The sequence below is a fragment of the Dryobates pubescens genome, chromosome 18 (genome assembly GCF_014839835.1).
Source record: "Dryobates pubescens isolate bDryPub1 chromosome 18, bDryPub1.pri, whole genome shotgun sequence".
Lineage (NCBI taxonomy): Eukaryota > Metazoa > Chordata > Aves > Piciformes > Picidae > Dryobates > Dryobates pubescens.
This window is the reverse complement of record NC_071629.1, coordinates 6,270,032-6,290,212: the sequence shown is the minus strand read 5'-3', so window position 1 is coordinate 6,290,212 and position 20,181 is coordinate 6,270,032. Positions and strand designations below refer to the sequence as shown.

At 48.7% G+C, this 20,181-nt stretch overlaps 1 protein-coding gene across 6 annotated transcripts in view; it reads left to right on the top strand.

Annotated features, from left to right (window-relative positions):
* Positions 1 to 20,181, top strand: part of GABRA3 (gamma-aminobutyric acid type A receptor subunit alpha3) — an 80,074-nt gene that overhangs the window by 13,147 nt on the left and 46,746 nt on the right. For all 6 annotated transcript variants that reach the window (XM_054169540.1, XM_054169535.1, XM_054169537.1 and 3 more), the window contains one exon: positions 2,238 to 2,359. In XM_054169540.1, coding sequence (XP_054025515.1) covers positions 2,238 to 2,359 — 122 coding nt within the window. The remainder of the gene's footprint in view (positions 1 to 2,237; positions 2,360 to 20,181) is intronic.

Genomic DNA, 20,181 nt, shown 5'->3' with positions numbered 1-20,181 from the left:
CAAATGGACCAGTAGTGCCAAGGGTAACTAGTCTAACCAGAGGAGATGCAGCAGGATTAAGCTTTGAAATCCTTAAATGATATTTTTCTTTCTGTTTGGTTGGCTGCTTGCTGTTGTTCTTTCCTCCCCCAACCCCTCCTTCCCACCCCCCCCCCCCCCCCCCAGTTACTTCCTGATGCATGCTTCAAGCAGTGGCTGCACACATCAACCAGAGCAAGATAAAATGAGGCTCAGGAGGAGAAGGAAAGCGGGGCAGAAATGAAATAACTTTCAGCTGTTTGAGTTGCAGATAGCACAATTTAGGGGCTTCTCTTCACCCAGCTTTGGGGAGTGGGAACATGCTTCAGGGGGTCATAGGTGCTGACAGGGCAGGGGGGTAATTGCGCCCACGTCTTGCACCACCAGCGTCTCTCTGGTGTGCTGTATTCATGGCCTTCGTCTGGGCAATCCTCCCCAGTCACTTGTCTCTCCAACTGGTGGCACAGGGCTGATTTGCCAGTCAGGGCTGCTCCCTGAGGTGCTTCTGTGCCACAGCTGAGGATCCCTCTGCTCTAGCAGCCTTGTCTGCCCCTGTTCAGGAGGAGACTTGATGGGGTGCTTGGTGCCACGGTTTAGTTGATTAGGTGGGTTGGATTGGTTGGTGGGTTGGACGCGATGATCTTGAAGGTCTCTTCCAACCTGGTTTGGTCTATTCTACTCTGTTCTAGTCTACTCTGTTCTACTCTACTCTACTCTACTCTACTCTACTCTATTCTACTCTGTTCTATTCTACTCTATTCTACTCTGTTCTGTTCTACTCTGTTCTATTCTACTCTATTCTATTCTACTCTACTCTACTCTACTCTATTCTATTCTACTCTATTCTATTTTATTCCTGGCTGGACATCCTCAGCCATCCTGCTGCCTGTCTGCACCTCCTAATCTTTTTTTTGGGGCTTCCTTGATGTCTCTTTTATTTCCTCTTCCATTTTCCTTGCAATCTCTGCATCTCTATAGATTTTTCTTTTGGTTTTCTGTTACTTAAATCTTCTGCCTTTCCATTTGTTTTGCTCCTAACAAGTATTTCTGCTGGGGAAAGCTGTGCTCGGAGCCACAGCATCAGTAGTCTGTGCTGTTTGAAATCTCTTCTACTGCCAGCCAGTTTGAGAAGGATTTGCAGGCTCCTTTTCTGTTGATTGAAAGGGAGATGCAAAATGCAAATGTATTATTTGAGTGCCTTGGGCTTGCACAACTGCATTGAAGGTTTTGTTTGGTAAGATGAGCTTTGTTTGAGAAATTTACTGTTTATTTTATTCCACCTGGGGCAGAAAACACCCTGAGGAAATTGTCTAATTTGGGGGCTTGCAGGCCTCTTGTGTGGAGCAGAGATAGGAAAGTGAAAACCCATTTGATTTTATAAACAGGGAAAGTTCAACAAACCTCAGAGATGGTTCACAAAGAGTTGTAATGATGGGCTCAGGCTTCAAGCCTGCTTTATAGAATTCCTACTTTTCTGCCTCTTCCCAGGAGCAGAGAGCTTGGAAACGGCTTGATGTGGTAAATAACTGGCATCAGTTCTTCCCTGCTGCCTATAAGGAGAGGCTGGCACTTGAGTAACTGTTTACTGTTCATAAAAATGCTCTTTGCTAGGGGCAGATGAGAGATGCTGAGGCAGGGGAAGGCTCCCTGAAAAAACAGGGCTCCTAAACTGCTACCCAAGTAGCTGCTGACCCTGAGCATGCAGAGGTGGGGAAGGGTCAGTAGGGATGCCTCAGCTTCCATGGTGCGGGCTGCAACGGCTACAAGCCAGAACACAGGAGGTTCCACTTCACTTCTTTATGGTGAGGGTGATGGGGCACTGGAGCAGAGGTTGTGGAGTCTCATTCTCTAGAGACTTTCAAAACCTGCCTGGATGTGTTCTTGTGTGGCCTGCCCTAGGTGATCCTGCATTGGCAGGGGGGGTTGGACTGGATGATCTCTGGAGGTCCTTTCCAGCCCCTAAAATTCTGTGATTCTGCAGTGGCAGAGGCCAGAGGGGAGCTGCTTCCCAGTGCTCTGCAGGGAGTCCTTGCAAGCCCATCATCACCTTATCAACAGGCATGCCCCATCCTGCAGTTCAGGTCCCGCTGCAGCGGAGCATGGAGGGTGAACCAGCATCCCTTCATTTCCAGTCACTCTTTAGAGCATGTGCAGAGTAGAATTCTGATAGATTTCTCTGATGATGATGTTCTTTCCTCTTTCTTCCCCTGGCATGGCAGGCTTTCTCAGAAGCATGTCTCAGACGTTGTTGATGACAGCAAAGACAACATCACCATTTTCACCCGCATCCTGGACAGGCTGCTGGATGGATATGACAACCGCCTGAGACCTGGACTCGGAGGTCAGTTGGGTGGGCAGAGGATGTTTGCCACAGCTGTGTAGCTTTAGACACGAGACAGACAACTTTTGAGTTAAGTCTGGCGCTGTCAGAAGGAGAGGCTGGTTGCGTGCCAGAGTCAGTCTGTTTCTGCTTTCCCCATTTTGAGGCTGTGCTGTCTTGATGCTTGATGTTTGGTGCAACGAGAGGCAACGTGTTTCTGACTGCTGAGGCATTCTGTGACATTGCATTGGTGGGCCTGTAGATGGAGCAAATATGATCAAACCTCTTTTTGCTTCATTACCCTTTCAGAAATGGTGATGCCACCAGTTTGCAGGACCTTCAACTTGCTGCTTGTTGGTGTTGCTTTTCAGTCAGTGGGCTTTGCTACGGAGCCTCCATCTTGACATCTTCTCAGTTATTTCCTGTGTCGCTGTCAACTGGCAAGTTTTTCTCTGTGTGATGATCTGGGCACCAGGCAGTCAGCCAGGCTCTGCCGTCTTTTGAGCTGCTTTTAACACCACTGCCATTATAGCTTCTGCTGCTGAGTTTCTCTCCAAGCACCTACAGATGTTTAAAGTGCTTTAGAAAGCCAAGCCGTCATAGTCACCTTGCCTGATAACGTTCATGGCATACATTTGGCAGGAGGCAGAAGCAATGAGGAAATGTGTGGGGAAGACAGAGGTGAGCTTTCTTGCTGGGTTGAGGAAGACTTGGGCCCGTGTTGCATTGTTGCCAAGGGACATTGCTGTGGCAGATATCATCCCTCTCGGGTGCCGGCAGCTGTGTGCTACATGGGCCACTGAGGTGGTGGCCTTGCACTGCTCTGAGCCACCCTGCTTGGCTGCAAAGAATTGCTGCTGGACCATGATTCCCACCCAGAAATGAAGTCCCCCATTCCCTGAAGGTCCTGCTGCCAAAGGAGGTTGGGAAAGAGTTTGCCTGCCAGTGGGGCCTTCTGGTGATACAGCACCAGCCTGGATTGCACCCTCCATTACTCAGAGCAGCCTCCTTGTCTCTTCCCAGCCCCCTGTCTACAGAGACCATGGGGAGGGAGGGTTTCTGCCGTGAGCATCTCAGCTCTGATGGGCTGCCATGCTGCAGGACCCAGACAGAGAAGGAAGGGGTTGTCTACTTCAGCCATCCATCAGTTTTATTACTTTTTTTGCTTGTTTCTTTCCCCCAGGATTAACTGCGGTCCCACTAATAGCTTTGCTTCCTCAAATTGATTTAACTGAAACAAGTTCTGAAAGGGGACTGAGGGAGCATTGATGTTCACTGTATGCTTGGTTGCAGACAACCTTTTGCAAAGTATTAACAGGAGGACTCCCAGGAGCCCCTTGCTGGGGAAGTTAAAACCTTTCTTGGAACATCTCTGCTCTGTTGCTTTAGATCTTTTAATAATGTGCTTAACATAATGAATTGCCTTTACCCAAACCAGATGTTGCATGTTTAAAGACTGCTTTCACCTCTGATTTTTTTCTTTCATGGAGCACTTCTGTGGACCTAGGTGGGACATTTTGACATGGGCTACAGGTTTTGGGGTCTCTTGACTGGCAATGAGTTGTCATCAGTGTGTGTGTGCATGTATGGGGCAGCCTCATGAGCCAGGCTTTCCCCACTCTTAGCTGGACCTGTTTTCCCCCAGTCTGAGCTTTTATTCCTTGGAGGTTTGTCAGAGCTGCTGTCAGAAAGAACAGTAGAGAGGAAGACCTTTCCCAGTGCTGCCACTGGCTAGTGAAGCAGAAATGGTCCTGCTGCAGGACCATTTCAGACTTGGGGGTTAATAATCAGCAAGGGATGGGCTCCTGCTGTCCAAGGATATGTGAGATCTGTGAGAGGAATCACTTTGCTTCAGATCAGCAGCTGTGTTGCAGGGTGTTTCAGTGACTCGATGATCCTTGGGGTCTCTTCCAACCTTAGTTATACTGTGATACTGTGACTCACAAGGTACATTGGTTTTCCTCTGAGACAGAGCTGGACAGTCCCTGTAGATGTAGTACTGGCTCTCCCCAGGTCCCTTGGGAATGTCTTCCACTTGTTTTTCTGAAGATGCCAGGCAAGACCATCCATTAGCACCATGCAAGCCTTGCTTTGGTCTCTGTGGGAAGGGCAGACAGGGCAGCATTGTGCCCATGCAGAGACTAATAGAAAGATGGACTGGCCTAAATCATGGGTAACTGAGAAGCAGGACATGCAGGCTCCCTTCTTGGCCTTGCTTTCCATGCACTATGTAAGACAGATCCTCTTGAAAACACTGGGCAGGGATTCAGAGGGCTGAGCTGGGAGCAGGCCCACAGCACCTCCTGGGGCTGCAGGGTGCTGCCTGTCCCTGTGCCTGGTGTGCTGGGAAGTGAGCAATGTTTATTTAGGCTTGGGGAGAAGAGCTGTGTAAGCAACAGAGTGTTGATGTGGCGACTTCTCCCCTCAAGATAGCCTCTTTGTATTTATTTTCTTATCCCCTCTGTCTTTACCATCTGCTGCCACCCACTCTAATAGCTCCCATGCCAGAGCTCCTCTTCCTACCAGGATGCTGCAGACACAAGCTGAGGCAGAGCAGTGCTCAGGCTGGTGGGAGTGCAGTGGCACAGCCAGGCTCCAGGCAAGGGTGGTCCTGTGCTTTGCTGCTGCTCTTGCCCCTGGGGGGTGGCTTAGGACATCATCTCCAGCATTCTTGAGGGCAAGCAGAGGTTTGTGAGCATGCTCTATGCTACCTTAGAAAGGGAAAGGGACCCCTTTTTCTACAAGAATGCCTTGCAGCACTGGGGATATTACCACTAGTGTCACAAAGGAGACTTCTGTGGCTGGAAGAAGGTTTCTCCCAGTCTCTGCTAGGTGGGCTGGATATAGCTTGCTCTGATGGTTCTAGAAAAGTCTTTTGTTTGGCCCCATGACCACTAAAATACAATCTGGGCTTAGGGAAGGGGTAACTGCAGAAATAAATCATGCCATAGAATTCAGAATGGGGGAGGAGAGAAAGGCACTGTCAGCAGATAAAGTGTGTTTTCCCTGGGAAAACTCAGGGCAGGTGGGTTATTAAGTCAGAGGAGGAACATAAATGGGCCCCAAGGGGATGGAGACATCTGTTGTCATGGCCAACCTTGTGGGATAAGAAAATCTCCCACTGAGAGAGCTTTTATGAACAATGCTTGGCCTCTACTACTGGTCTGGAGCTGTACAATCATGCAGATCCTCTGCACGGCCCCACAAGGGCTGCAGCGAGGACCATCTATTTATAGCTCTCAAATTCCCTTTGCTGGAGCTTGCTGCAGAGCTGGCATGTCTCAGTTTTGAACCTGGAGCTTGCCTTTCTTGCACAAGTGGGAGAGAGGAGAGGTGGCTAGGAGAAAGAGGTAGCACTGACTGAAAAAGGGAGAGAGACAGACACAAAAAGAAGAGATGCTCAAGGAGTGGGATGTGAGCAGTGAGACCATGAGTGATCCTCCAAGAATAACTGATGCACAAAAATAGCCATATATCCTTGTGCTGCTTGCTGTGAAGAGTGATTGAAGTTCTGCAGTACTTACAAAGGTGGTGTGATGCACAGCACAGTTACCACGAGAGGGGTTGGGGTGGCTGGGTTGTTTGAAGTTCAGCCATGGTCCCTGTGCAGCTGTACCTTCTGCAGCCTCATTCCCTAACCAATAAAGTTTGGGTCTGCTTTGCTGCAAGCAAAACACAACCTTCTTGTAAATGCCTGGGGAGAGGCAAGAGGGGAGGTTTCCAGACTTGCCTCAGCTCTTGGTCTTCTTTACAGCCCTGAGAATACTTTCAATATGCTTTGCTAGTGACCAGGCAGAAAGGGACCTGGGGGGTACTGGTCGATTGTAAGCTGAACATGAGCCAGCAGTGTGCCCAGGTGGCCAAGAAGGCCAATGGCATCCTGGCCTGGATCAGGAACAGTGTGGCCAGCAGGAGCAGGGAGGTCATTCTGCCCTGTGCTCAGCACTGGTTAGGCCATACCTTGAGTTCTGTGTCCAGTTCTGAGCCCCTCAGTTTAGGAAAGATGTTGAGTTGCTGGAAGGTGTCCAGAGAAGGGCAACAAAGCTGGGGAGGGGTCTGGAGCACAGCCCTGTGAGGAGAGGCTGAGGGAGCTGGGGTTGCTTAGCCTGGAGAAGAGGAGGCTGAGGAGAGACCTTCTTGCTGTCTACAACTACCTGAAGGGAGGTTGTAGCCAGATGAGGGTTGGTCTGTTCTTCCAGGCAACCAGCACCAGAACAAGAGGACACAGTCTCAAGCTGTGCCAGGGGAGGTTTAGGCTGGATGTTACGAAGAAGTTCTTCATAGAAAGAGTTATTGGCCATTGGAATGTGCTGCCCAGGGAGGTGGTGGAGTCACCATCACTGGAGGTGTTTAGGAAGAGCCTGGATGGGGTGCTTGGTGCCATGGTTTAGTTGATTAGATGGTGTTGGGTGATAGGTTGGACTTGATGATCTTGGAGGTCTTTTCCAACCTGGTTAATTCTATTCTATTCCATTGTACTTCTCGTCTAGTCTAGTCTATTCTGTTCTACAAAGCTATTGGAGAGCACCCTACTGCTCAAGGAAGAGGCATTGGAGGAGAGACTGCTTCACAGGGTCTGGAGTGTGTCTGAGGTGCTATTTGGTGTATGGATGAGGGCATCTGGAGCAGTGGTGGGCAAAATCTCTGTATTGGATGGTCAGGGGAAACCTTCACTCAAGAAAACTGTTGGCTTTTTCCAGGGGTTGCCAAGGAGGGAGAATAATTGCCTCAAGGAGGAGAAAGAGTGGGTAGGCTGTTCAGCTTTCTAGAAGATGGGCTGTAAAGTTTCTAGAGAAGTTAGTTTCACCAATTGCAATTAAAAAGTAATTTGCACTGTGTTAAGCAGCTAAGCTAGGATCGATTGCTGCTTTCCCTCCTGGACACTGCATCACTTACAAGGTATTGAAGCTTTCCCCACGTGTCTCTGGAGTCCCTAAATGGCTGGCTTGGCCCCACTGAGGGAGCAGTCAAGCTGGCAAGCATCCTGTCAGTCTGTCTGCACAATGTGCTTCTGGACAGGGGAGGGGTAGGAGGCTACTGAAGTTCTCAGATGGGGTTTACTGGGACCATCAAACACAGGCAACTGGATCAAAGTGAGGCAGTCCCCTAAGCAGAGCAGGGCACTTGGCCCTGTTGTTTTCTTCTTCCTTGGGGACATGGCATGATGCCCATTCCTTGTCATAGAAACATAGAATCATAGCTGTCCTCATGTTTGGCAGCAAGTGGGTCCCATCCAGGCAGAAGGGGAGCTCCAGTTTGTACCTTCACAACTTGGTATATCTGGAGGGTGAAAGCAACCCAGCCTTATGGCAGCCTCCCCTTCCTCCTCTCCACTGGACTGCTCTTTGTGGCCTGGTGTCAGCATCTCCCTGCCCATGCTGGGCTTGGCACAGACAGGCCCCCAGACTCAAACAGGTTTGGGTGTGCTCATGTTCTGCTGCTTGCAAAAGGTCTCAAATCATGGATGCCTGAGATGGGCCTGTGGGTACCTTTAATCTGGTCTTACTCTGCCCTGCTAATAGTTTCTGATGTGAAGCCACTAGAGGTGTTTAGGAAGAGAATGGATGGGGCACTTGGTGCCATGGTTTAGTTGATTAGATGGTGTTGGGTGATAGGTTGGACTCAATGATCTTGAAGGTCTCTTCCAACCTGGTTAATTCTATTCTATTCTATTCTATTCTATTCTATTCTATTCTATTCTATTCTATTCTATTCTATTCTACCCCATTCCATTCCATTCCCTTTGTTCTTTTGTACACCTGGGTGAGAGTTTTTCTTGTCTCTTCTTTCTGCAGTGCACTGTTTTTTCCCCTGCTTTTTAAATGATGGTCTAGTTTGTCAGGATGGCTTCTGAGCAAGTGAGAAACATCTCTATCCCTTTCTTGCCACCTGTATTGCACTGATTCAGGTGCTGATGGCCAAGATGTTTATGCCTTAGGTTCAGAGTGGCTCCCTTTACTTAAGTTGAGACCTTCTCATGAGTTGCCTGGTGTGCTACACCTCGGTGCACCTGTCATTTTGTCTTGACCTCCAGCAAGTAAGGGCTTGTCTGTTATTGCAAGAGCATTAAGGCAGAGGGGCTGAAATAGTCAGAATAATTGCATTATAGAACTTCCTCTCTTGAAAGTACAGTGTTCTTCAAGCTGAAACAGTGAGGGCTTGTCTGCCTAGCAAGATCCAAGAAGAAAGCTGTTTGCTGTGAGAGGAATCTATACAAGCAGTAGTGGAAATTGTTGAGTTGCCCAGACTGAAGTTAGAAGAGCTTTTATTTCCTAAAATGTGGACAAAATGTTAAAAATGTCCTTTTCTTTTGTGGGTAGACTGCAAATCCCTGGGGAAGACACCATCACAAGTTCTTTGGATGCATATAAAGTCTTAGCATGCAGTAGCCCAGCTTTCAGGTGTTTGGTGGTGGACAGATGGGTGGCTTCTTGGCAAAAGACTCAAAGTGAGGAGAAAGTTCTTCCCAGAGAGAGTTGTTCACCATTGGAATGTGCTGCCCAGGGAGGTGGTGGAGTCACCATCCCTGGAGGTGTTCAAGAGGGGATTGAATGTGGCACTTGGTGCCATGGTCTAGTAGTCATGAGGTGTTGGGTGACAGCTTGGACTTGATGATCTTTGAGGTCTTTTCCAACCATATTGATTCTATGATTCTAAGAAGCAGGTACTGCCTGTTGCTGTGGGGACACCTGAGTGGGGTTAGCATAGTCCTGATGCAGGGTGTCCTATTCTCCATTGCAGCAGAAGTGATCCCCAGGTGTCCAGGGCAGCCAGACCTTGAGCTCTTCTGCTGCTTTCTCACCTGTGTGTGATGAAATTGCCTGAAGCTTGTCATAAACATTATCTAGATCTACTGTTTGTGCAAGGGAAACACTAGATGATAAACCCAGTGGTCCTTTGTGGTTTGTTATGATTTCCAGGGTTTCAGAACTGCGCTTAATCTGTTTTTCTGTCTTGATGTTCCACCTCTCCTCTCTTCTCTCTGATCTGACTTCATGCCTTGTATTGATTACTCTAGGGAGGAATTTGATCCTTTCTTAGGGAAAAAAAAAAATAATCCATGTCTTGTCTCAGATTTTTGTCTTTGTCTGAGATTCCTTGATGAGTTTTAATTTGAAGCTGAGACATTGCCTGGAACAGAGCTCTTTTTTTGGTTGGTTTTTTTTCTATTTACCTTTCTGGGCCACGGGGACCCTGCTGTGTCTCATCCAACTTCTGAAGTTAAGACTTGTGAACACATTTTTAAAAGGTTGCCTTCCCCCTGGGTGCAGCTCTCCCAAGGCAGCCTTGCCATGGATTTGCACAGCCCTGATGCTCTCCTCTCTCATGCACAGCTCCCAGTTGTGCCGCTATTTAAGCCCACAGCGCACAGAGAGAGGGAGCTCTGTGTGAAAAGGCATGCACACATCAGAAGGCAAGTGAGGAATACGGCCTTGACAGCTATGCCTAAGGGTGAAAGTCTTCTCTTAAATAAGTTATGAATTTGCTTAGGGCAACAAGCCTGTATCAAAGCTTCAGGGATATCACAAACGCTCCGGAGGGGTCAGAAACACATTGTGAAAAGAGCTTCATAGCTTTCGGTGTGAAACGGCACCTGGGCTCTGCACTGGGTCCTCTGGGGAAACCTTGTGAGCTGTCTGGGCCCCTTCTGTGCCGTGGGAGGCAGTGCACCACTACAGCAGCTACTGCTTCACGTTGTCCAGCCCCCTGCATGGGGTAGCTGTGTGGCCAAAGGCACCAGTCACCAGCAATGAGGCTATCCTCAGACTACACACTGCAGGGCTTTCCACTGGGGCCATAACCAAGCCCCAAGGCTGCCAGGGTTCTGAAAGGGAAAGTGTTTCTCATGCTGCTTCAGATGCATTTGTAGATGGTGTCTTCGTTTGCAGTGTGTGGTTCCAGTGTCGAGTCTGCCCCAAGCTTCTAACCCCTCCATATATCCACACTTGTAGGCAAGAAGCTCTTTGCCAAAGGCTGTGGAATGTTTTTAAGGAAGTCAATCCATTTGGGGGAATTTTTACCCCAGCAATTTGTACAGGAGCAACATCTCAGAGCTTCAGTGCTGGATCAGACACCTGCAGTGAACCAGTGCAAGTGTTAGGCGGCTGATCTCTGCCTGAGGGGAAGCTGCATGGCGGAGAAGGGATGATGCTATTTGTTTATAATGACTTTGGAAAGGGGGAGCTGATGTTTAAGCATGTTGAACATGTGTTAGATGGTTTTAAGAACATTAGTGGATGATGTTAGAGATGGCTATAAACTGCTTGCAAGGATGTCTTTATTGATCTATAGGACGACAGCAGCCACTCATTCATTAGAATTTACATTCATTTAGTCCTGTGTAAAGGATTTATAACTTCTCTTTGATATGGATTGTGACTTAAGTTGTTTGGGGTTTTTTTTAACTTTAATAGGTGTTAGAGGGCTTAAAAACAACTTTAATTGGTGTGCTTGGGGAAGCTGATGGTGAAACAACTGGTCAAATGCAGAGGAAACAGCAGTTCTTTTATTCATTGAGCTGGAGGCTAGAATGTTTGCAGCAGTTTGTGTACCTAGACAGAGGCACTGATTATGTCTGATGAGGCAAAGCCATGGCTGGTGGTGGTGGTGAATTTCAGCCCAGTTCCACCTGGAAGAAGCAATCAAATGGCATCCATCCGTGGTGGGAGGATTAATGCTGCCGCTCAGACCTCTGAGGCTGTTAATGGGGGTTCATTTATTTCAAAGTTACTGTTTGATTAAGTAGGGATATTGGAACGTTCACGAGGCTCTGGAAGATGCATGGGGCTTTGGGGAGTGAGCTGCTGCAGAGACTGTGAGGTTAAACCTTGCAGGATCCCTTAACCAAACACTGTTAAAAGTCAGAGTGAAATTCTCAGCCTGCTGCAGTAAATGGCAGAACTCTCCCTGAGTTTGGTGGGGCAGGAATTCTGTGTAATGCTTGAGGGTTTTTTTTTGGTCTGTATGTACTAACCTGTAGCTTACTTTAAGAACTCTGCCTCTGAAGGTCACACAGATAATGTTTATTTAAAAGGGGGGGAAAAAAGAGTCTGTGGAGTACTGGCAATTGTATGCAGAGAGTACAGCCCAGGGAGAGGTTGTAATCTGCCATTTGCATTGTGAGAAAAGGACACCCCATTCACTTCACCTTTTGGGAGAACAGAATTCAAATCAAAAGGAGGAGAACAAGAGGCAAGGGGAAAGCTGGGTTTTTTTTTTCCTTATAAGTTTGGTTGCTACCCCCTCCCCAAACCTCCTGGAAAATCTTATTGATGACAAAGTTCAGACTGAATGAGTGGATGGAATGATTCATGACTGGAGTGAAAAGCCAAGGCACAATTTCAGCCTTGCAAAAGTAATTTCAGATGCCTCTCCTTTTTTGTGGGGGGAAGGGGGAAGTATCACCTCTGATATGAGGAATCATAGAATCAATAAGGTTGGAAAAGGCCTCAAAGATCATCAAGTCCAAGCTGTCACCCAACACCTCATGACTACTAAACCATGGCACCAAGTGCCACGTCCAATCCCCTCTTGAACACCTCCAGGGATAGTGACTCCACCACCTCCCTGGGCAGCACATTCCAATGGCTAACAGCTCTCTCTGGGAAGATCTCCTCACCTCCAGCCTAAACTTCCCTGGCACAGCTTGAGACTATGTCCTCTTGTTGTGGTGCTGGCTGCCTGGGAGAAGAGACCAACCCCCACCTGGCTACAACCTCCCTTCAGGTAGTTGTAGACAGCACTAAGATCTCCTCTGAGCCTCCTCTTCTCCAGGCTAAACAACCCCAGCTCCCTCTGCCTCTCCTTACAGGGCTGTGCTCAAGGCCTCTCTCCAGCCTCATTGCCCTTCTCTGGACATGTTCAAGAGTCTCAATGTCCTTCTTGAATTGAGGGGACTTGGTCAAGAAAAGATTTGATGACCATAAAAAGATAAAAATCCCCAAACAAACAAAACCTCAGCAATTTCACAGTATCACAGTACATTAGTGGTTGGAAGGGGCCTCCAGAGATCGAGTCCAACCCCCTGCTAAAGCAGGATCAGTCAGAGTAGTCCACACAGGAATGCATCCAGGTGGGTTTTGAGAGTCTCCAGAGAAGAAGACTCCACAACCTCTCTGGGCAAGAAGGTAGGTGCCAGAGGCCCTGCCCAAGGCTGATTCTGGTTGAGGCAGTTGTTTATACTCATAGAGGCCAGATCAGATCTTTGCAGTTCCACATTCCTACTTACTTGCCTGAGGACGTTTCTGCTAGAGAGCTGTGAATGTCACTTCAGCCAGTTAAGGCCACTCTCCTGCAAAAAAAAAATGAAGGTGCAAACTCTCCTTTCCACAAGTTACATCTTCTGTAAAGGGCCCCTCCAGACGTGGGAATTGAGTTACAAGCTTTTGTGCTGCCAAGATCAGACCCCTTCCCTTTGGAGAGCTACACCTGGGCTCAGCTGAGAATTTGAAAAAGCCTTTTTTTAGATAAGGGCTCTGTCTGCTTGCATGAAGAAGGGTTAAGGAACAAAAGCATGAAAGCTTTCTTATTTCCTGATCAATCTGGCCATCATTATGAGAGAAGCCTTCTCATTGCTTCTCTTTGTCATGTAATGTTAATACCATTAAGCCCACTTTGGCAAGGAAAGCGACATAGAATTAATTTGCAAATCAGGGAAGTGGATGTGAGTTTTATACAAAACAGAAGGTCTTTAACTGCAGAAGGCACTCCGTGGGTATGGCCATACTGCAGATGGACCTCTCCTCCCTTGCCAGGCAGGAGTTTCTCCTCCAGCATCCCTCTCCCAGCAGTGACATTGGGGCCCCAAGAATCATAGAATCAATAAGGTTGGAAAAGACCTCAAAGATCATCAAGTCCAAGCTGTCACCCAACACCTCATGACTACTAAACCATGGCACCAAGTGCCACGTCCAGTCCCCTCTTGAACACCTCCAGGGATGGTGTCTGGTTCTCCCGTGTGCTTTGCTCTGTGCATACACCTTCAGTGGTCTCCAGTTTGTTGCCAGCCAGAAAAGAGGCTGCATCTAACAATAGACTAGACTAGACTAGAATAGACCAGACCAGGTTGGAAGAGACCTTCAAGATCATCACATCCAACCCATCATCCAACACCATCTAATCAATTAAACCATGCAACCAAGCACCCCATCCAGTCTCCTCCTGAACACCTCCAGTGATGGTGACTCCACCACCTTCCTGGGCAGCCCATTCCAATGGCAAATCACTCTCTCTATGAAGCATTTCTTCCTAACATCCAGTCTAAACCTCCCCTGGTGCAGTTTGAGACTGTGTCCTCTTGTTCTGGTGCTGGTTGCCTAGGAGAAGAGACCAACCCCCAGCTGGCTACAACCTCCCTTCAGGTAGTTGCAATAAGAGAACAAATAAGAGGGAAACCAGGTGTCTCAGGAGTGAGGATAGGAGTCAGCAGGAACTTCTGAATACCTGCAGAGCAAGTGGGTTGAACCAGGTGAAAGTATCTTTAAGCCTCTACCTCCATCCAGTTCCTTTTTATAAACCCGTAGCTCTATTATTATTATTATGCAGAATGCACTGAAAAGGGGAAAGGCAAATAAGCAAACAAAAATAAACCACCAACAAAAACCACACACACAGAGAAATCGCCAAAAGAAAACCCCCAAACAAACAGAACCAAACCCCAAGAAATAACCAAACCCCATACAGCCAAAAACCAAACCCCAAACCAACTCAAACCCCATCCTGACTGATTTGTTCCCAGAAAGCTGTTTAATTTTGTGTGTGTAATTGAAAGGGGCTAAATATAGCTGTATTAATATTTATGGGCCTTATGTTGGAGTCAGTACAAGAGTTGCTGTTCAGGGCAATTAAGTTTTACCTTTTCACATCTAGGATTTCAGCGTTTGGAGATGTCATTAGTTGTGTGACCTGCATCCAAGAGAGAAAAAAAACCCACCTAAAAGCATGCCATTATCTTGTCGAATATGATAACCTCTCTTTAATGCTGCTTGCTGACAGACAGTTTGTCACCAGCAAGGGTGATCTCTCAGAAACAGGACTGGTATCTTAATAGAGGGGAAACTGGAGAAATCAGTGGGCTCAGGGGCTTGCAGGGGAACTGTCCCCACTGCCAGTGCTGTGCTTTGGTTGAAGCCAAGTGACTTAACTAGCTCATGGCACCAAAATGTGGGCATTGCCACCTCTGTTGCATCAGTAGAATAGAAATAGAATAAACCAGGTTGGAAGAGACCCTCAAGATCATCGAGTCCAACCTATCACCCAACACCACCTAATCAACTAAACCGTGCAACCAAGCACCCCATCAAGTCTCCTCCTGAACATCTCCAATGATGGTGACTCCACCACCTCCCCAGGCAGGCCATTCCAATGGGCAATCACTCTCTCTGTGTAGAACTTCTTCCTAACAGCCAGCCTAAACCTCCCCTGTCACAGTTTGAGACTGTGTCCTCTTGTTCTGGTGCTGGTTGCCTGGGAGAAGAGACCAGCCTCCGCCTGTCTACAACCTCCCTTCAGGTAGTTATAGACAGCAATAAGGTCTCCACTGAGTCTCTTTTTCTCCAGGCTAAGCAACCCCAGCTCCCTCAGCCTCTCCTCATAGGGCTTGTGTTCCAAACCCTTTACCAACTTTGTTGCCCTTCTCTGGACATGTTCTAGCAAGTCAACATCCTTCCTAAAGCAGCTGCTGAGGATGAGGGGGAAATCATTTCAAGGACTCCGTTTGTCTTTGTACCACCTCCTCCCTCAAGCTGGGGCACAGGAGATGTGACCCTCAATAGCTTGAGTGTGGAAGTGCACGGGGCAGGGAGGGCTGCTTGCCCCCTAGTCCAGGGCTAGTGCTGTCCGTGCTTGTCTGCGGGGCTAGTCACAACCTTCATGTCATTAAAGCACAGGGAAAGCAAATCCTGTCCAGAGCCCTGAGCTGCTGTAGAGAGCCTGTGCAGGGAGAATTAGGTCGAGGCTTTAATGATGAAAACAAGTCAGTCTGCGTTAATAACAAAGGGAAAATGATGATGTGCTTGGTTTCTAAAGTGCTTCCTTTCAAGGGAAGGGTATCACTAGGATAACATGACAAGGGTCCCGGCAGTGGTTGAATTGCCCTGCATCACCTCTTTTTTTGCGAGCTGCAGCTCCTCACTGCTCCAGTTAACAAAGAAGCTGTTAGATGCCGTAAAATCTCTCACCGATAAGGACTGTCTGAATCCTGCCTTTCTACTAAATTTGATCAATGCGTCAGATTTTTCCTTTCTTCCTTTCTGGACTCTTAATAGATGCCTTTGAGGAGGGCTGCAGTGAGGAAACCCTGGCCATGGCTGCTCTGCAGCCTCATCAGGGAGCGAGGAGTTAACCTGCTCTCCCCAGGGCAGATGCTTACAGGGCTGCGGATGGAGGCCGTCCCAGTGCAGGAGATTTTGGTGCTCAGGTGCTCGTCCCTTTTAGGACTCAAGCACCACACGTATTTGGAAGCTTTGTGTGGGTACATTTTGGTTCTTTCACTGATGCATTGTGTGTTTTAGTAGCTGGAAGCCTTTTAACCCTCTTCACTAAGCATCAGGGGAATGCAGTTTCCCGATGGCTTTCATTAGCATTTGCTGTTGGAGCACAATAGCTGCTTAAACAGGGAGCGAAAAGTGGAAATGGAATGGCACACCTGCGGGGGTAGAGACGGTGGCCACACTCCTAGAGGTTGGAAATTATTTCTCAACTCCAAATGGCCCTTCTGAATTCAGCCTTGGCTCAGGGGATTCACATCAGGTGAGGCTGACCCCAGCAGGCTGGTATTTCCAATTGTGGACGACAACATCCTTGCCAAAAGGTGTTGGCTTGACAGCAAAGGTTTGTTCCTTGGTGTGCCTGAGAGCCAGCCAGCACATGGCTGAGTCCCACCTCGTCTCTGCTCCCGAGCAAGGGCAAGCCAAGTTATATATTAAGGAACAAGGAAATTGCACCAGTTAAATTTAAAAAATTCATTTAGCTAAAGCAGCAGAAGGCCCCATGAATATTTATCTGATGTTATGGAAGCATGTGGACTCCCACCTACTTTATTAAATTGATTTTCAATAAAAATGCCAGTGGAAGACGTTTGATTAATGGCTGGTAGGACGGTTACAATTAATGTGAAGTTTGGAGTCAGCAAGAAATGTCCCCTGAGCCTGTGTGTCCCTGCTGGAGGCTGGCCTAAGAAAATGCTCCTAAACTTCTCTGAGGGACAATAACAATGTTTATCCATGTGGTTTCCACAGTGGCATGAGCAGAAGCTGCTCTTTTGCTGTTGCTTGCCTGGTGCATGGTTTTGCTGAAGGCTGATGTCCTGACCTTGAAGCCGGCATACAGCTTTTGCTCGCGGTGCTCTGCCTTTTCCTCTGCTTTTCACACCCCTCCAAGCAGGCTGCACCTGAGAATTAAGCACAGCAGTAAGCTTCAGCGATCATGTCAGGTTTGAGTGAGGCTCCCTGGGCCTTTGCATTTAAACACGTCAGGGATTAGCTCCATCAACCTCTGGATCTGCTCAGTTCCTACCAATTTACCTGCTTGGACTTGTCTCCTGAAGGCAGGCAATTTGAAGCTGTAATGTTACATCTCTATTAGAGAGCTCTGGCATGGTTTCCCACTGGGACCCCCACCAGGGCTGGCACTGTCTCTTTCCGACGGGCTGTCAGGATCTCGGATGGGAGAGGTGTGAGTGGGGGTCAGGGGCGCTGCGGTACCTGGAGTCCCACTGAGCTGCCTGGAAATGCCTGCGGGGTGAGGCGGCCTCCCTGTGCCTGGAGGGCAGCAGGGCTAGGGGCTACCTGTGCAGCCTGAAATAGAAACTCTCCCTCGGGGGTCTTGCAAAAAATCTTTGGAAGCCGCTGTGGGCGGGATGTTGCATCTCACTTTCTCCGCAGGGAGTTCTGAAGCAGAGGCGTGGGCTTTTCAGGTGCGATGGTGAGGTGAGGACGGCCTGGGAGCGGAGGCGGCTGCGTGCCTCGCTGCGGCAGGGAAGGCAGCCGGGGAGGCGAGTCTGCCTCAGCATCCCTCAGCTCCATGGAGCCCAGAGAGCTGCCACAATGCGGGGAACCGCCGCAGAGGGCTCGCCCAAGTGGCACCAAATAACAAGGACCTGGGGCACGAATCCTTCGCCCAGCCGGTGTGGGAGCCCCGTGCACAGGCTCCTGCACTAGGGAGAGGCATCATTGCTCCAGTGTGTTCACCCCTTCCCAGAGGGCAAATGGAGCCCAGTGGGATACGGCCAAGTGACACCGGGAGAGCCGCGGGCAGAGATAGTGCAGATGCGCCGGGTGATGCTCATCAAGGCTCTTGTAGTGGTCTCTGGTTTGCAGTACTTTGGGGTTTTCACTGCGTTTAGATGTATAATGAGGCTACGATGGCTCTCTGCCTGCAGGAGAAGAGAGGCTCCCAAGCAGTGTCTGTACCAGCAGGCAGTGAACTGGTGCAGATAGTATTAGCATGTGCTGAATCGGTTGGGCACTCTGCTGCTATGCTTGCATTACTGGGGAGCTGGACCAAGATTAGGCATAGGGGAGAGTAATGGGAACAGAAAGGAATTAAAGAAAAAAAAAATATGGTGCAAGTGGTGGCTAATATGTATGTGGCAGAAAAAAAGAGAGGAGAGTTTTGGTTGGGAACAGAAAAGCTGAGAAAAGGCAGATTGGCAGCCAGCATATTTCTGGAGACAGCTTTCCCCTCTGTAGGCTGCGAGTCGCCTAAGAAGCCTATCAATAAAGCACACTCACAGGCACTGTCTCTAATAAATATATGTTTAAGAGGAGCATTTCTTCAAAACTTCTGCTAGGAGATGTCTGTTTGTGAAGGGATGGCATGGAAAATGACAGCTCCAGTGGCAGCAGGCAGTTGCCATGGGAACGCGAACGCTTTGAACGCACATCACTAAAACAAGAAAACACTCTCCCGAGCAGAGGAAATTAAAAATTACATCTGGAGGCATCTGCCCTCTGCTTGTTTCTGATGGGAGTATCAGAGCATGTATCATGTAGTGGGCAGAACTGGAAATTCTCGGCGTGTTGCCTCATTTTTGCGAGTAATTGTGATAAAAAGCCTTCTTGTCGGCAGGACAGACAATGCTGGTGTCTGAACGGTGCTAGGGAGGTGCCATAATGGGATTTCCTCCTTTTCCTGCCCTTTTGCTCAAAACAACAGCCCAAGCACACACATGAGCCCGCCTTGCCCTGTGTGGATCACCCTGTAACTCCCTGGGTTTGCTGGCCCCGTTTGCTGACCAGAAACTTTCCTGGGAGGCACAGGGAAGCCAAGCAAGAGGAGCTGTGATGGACAGTGCCTGTCTGGGGAATTTATCTTGTGCTTCAGAGACTCTGTTTATCCTTCCAAACCTGGGACAGCAAACACAGGAAGAGTCATTTCCACGTGGCAAAGGTGGGCTTGTAGTCTACACTGTGCAGTGCATTTCTTGGTACCTTGGCAGCAGCAAACCTGGAGGCGACCCAGGGAGGTAGGTGAGCCCAGGCAGTGAGAAGATCTTGTTCTGCTGTCCATCAAAGAAATGCTAAACTGACCAGAGCAAGGCAAGGTGAATCAAGAAGTGTATTTGTACATTGTATTGGTGGTGTTGGGTGGAAGTTGAGGCACAGGAAGTTTCACACATATATAAGGAAAAAATTTTTCTCCTGTGAGGGTGATGGAGCCCTGGAACAGGCTGCCCGGGGGGTTGTGGAGTCTTCCTCTCTGGAGTTAGTCAAAACTCCCCTGAATGCATTCCTGTGTGATCTGGTGTAGGTGATCCTGCTCTGGCAGGAGGGTTGGACTGGATAATCTTTCAAGGTCCCTTCCCACCCCTATGATTCTGTGAAACCAAATGAGTGGTGGCCACATAGCCCGGTGACATGTGTGATGGTGGAGAGAGCTCAGTGGAAACCCTGGCTCTGAGCAGAGCTGAGCAGTCAGAGAGGCAAAGCCCACACTGGGGTGCATAAAGAAGGGACAGCAATTCGTCTGCGGTGCCCTGGCTGCAGTGGGGAAGGCATGCCAGAAGCGTCACCGGAGGCACACTGTCACAGGAGCTGATTAAGTTCTGCCGCTGAAGGAAATGCCAGCTAGGAGCTAACGGATAAGAGAACCGGAGTGCAAATTACTGTGCTGCTCCCTGCGATGGTTTTCTTGTATCTTCATCTCAGTACCTGGCTCTGGTCTCGAGGGATAGGCTTGAGAACGAAATGGACTCTTCCTCTCAGCTGTACAGCAAGCCTGGGAGCTGCTTCCCTTCTTGTTTCTCTTTTTACACACCGTGGTCCCTCACGAGGTCTGGCAATCCTCAGCCTGCAGAGCAGCCTGGACTGAGATATAGCCAGAGGCACGGAAAGGCAACGCTGAGACTAGAAGGCAGATGGGGAAACTTAGGCACAGCAGAATTGCATTGCATGCTCGGTGCCATAGCGCAGATTAGCACCAGCGGTGGGGCTGGAGCTCCGAGCTCAGCCTGCAAACCTCGCACACTTGATTGAGACATCTTGTTTATTCTCTCTCCCTCTGCAATAACAGAAAATGAATGCAATGCTCTCTCTCTCCTATGATTTTTCTTGGCTTTCCAATCTTTCCAGTTGTTTTCTCTGTAGCAATGATTATCAGGTTAGCAACAGCAGTTTTGTATTGCACCCTTGTGCTTAGCGTTTTCCCGGGGATCTGCCTCGAGCTCTAATGAATTACAGAGCTCAGTAATTGCTTTACAAATGCTAAGGATTTTACTGGCACTGATCTGAAGTTTCTGCAGTTCCTCTTCAAGCATGTGAGTGGCCTGTGGGGAGGTGATGATGTCTATAAGACTTGCTGAGAATGAGTTAACGAAAGGTTCAGTGCTTCTAGGAAGAGGTGTA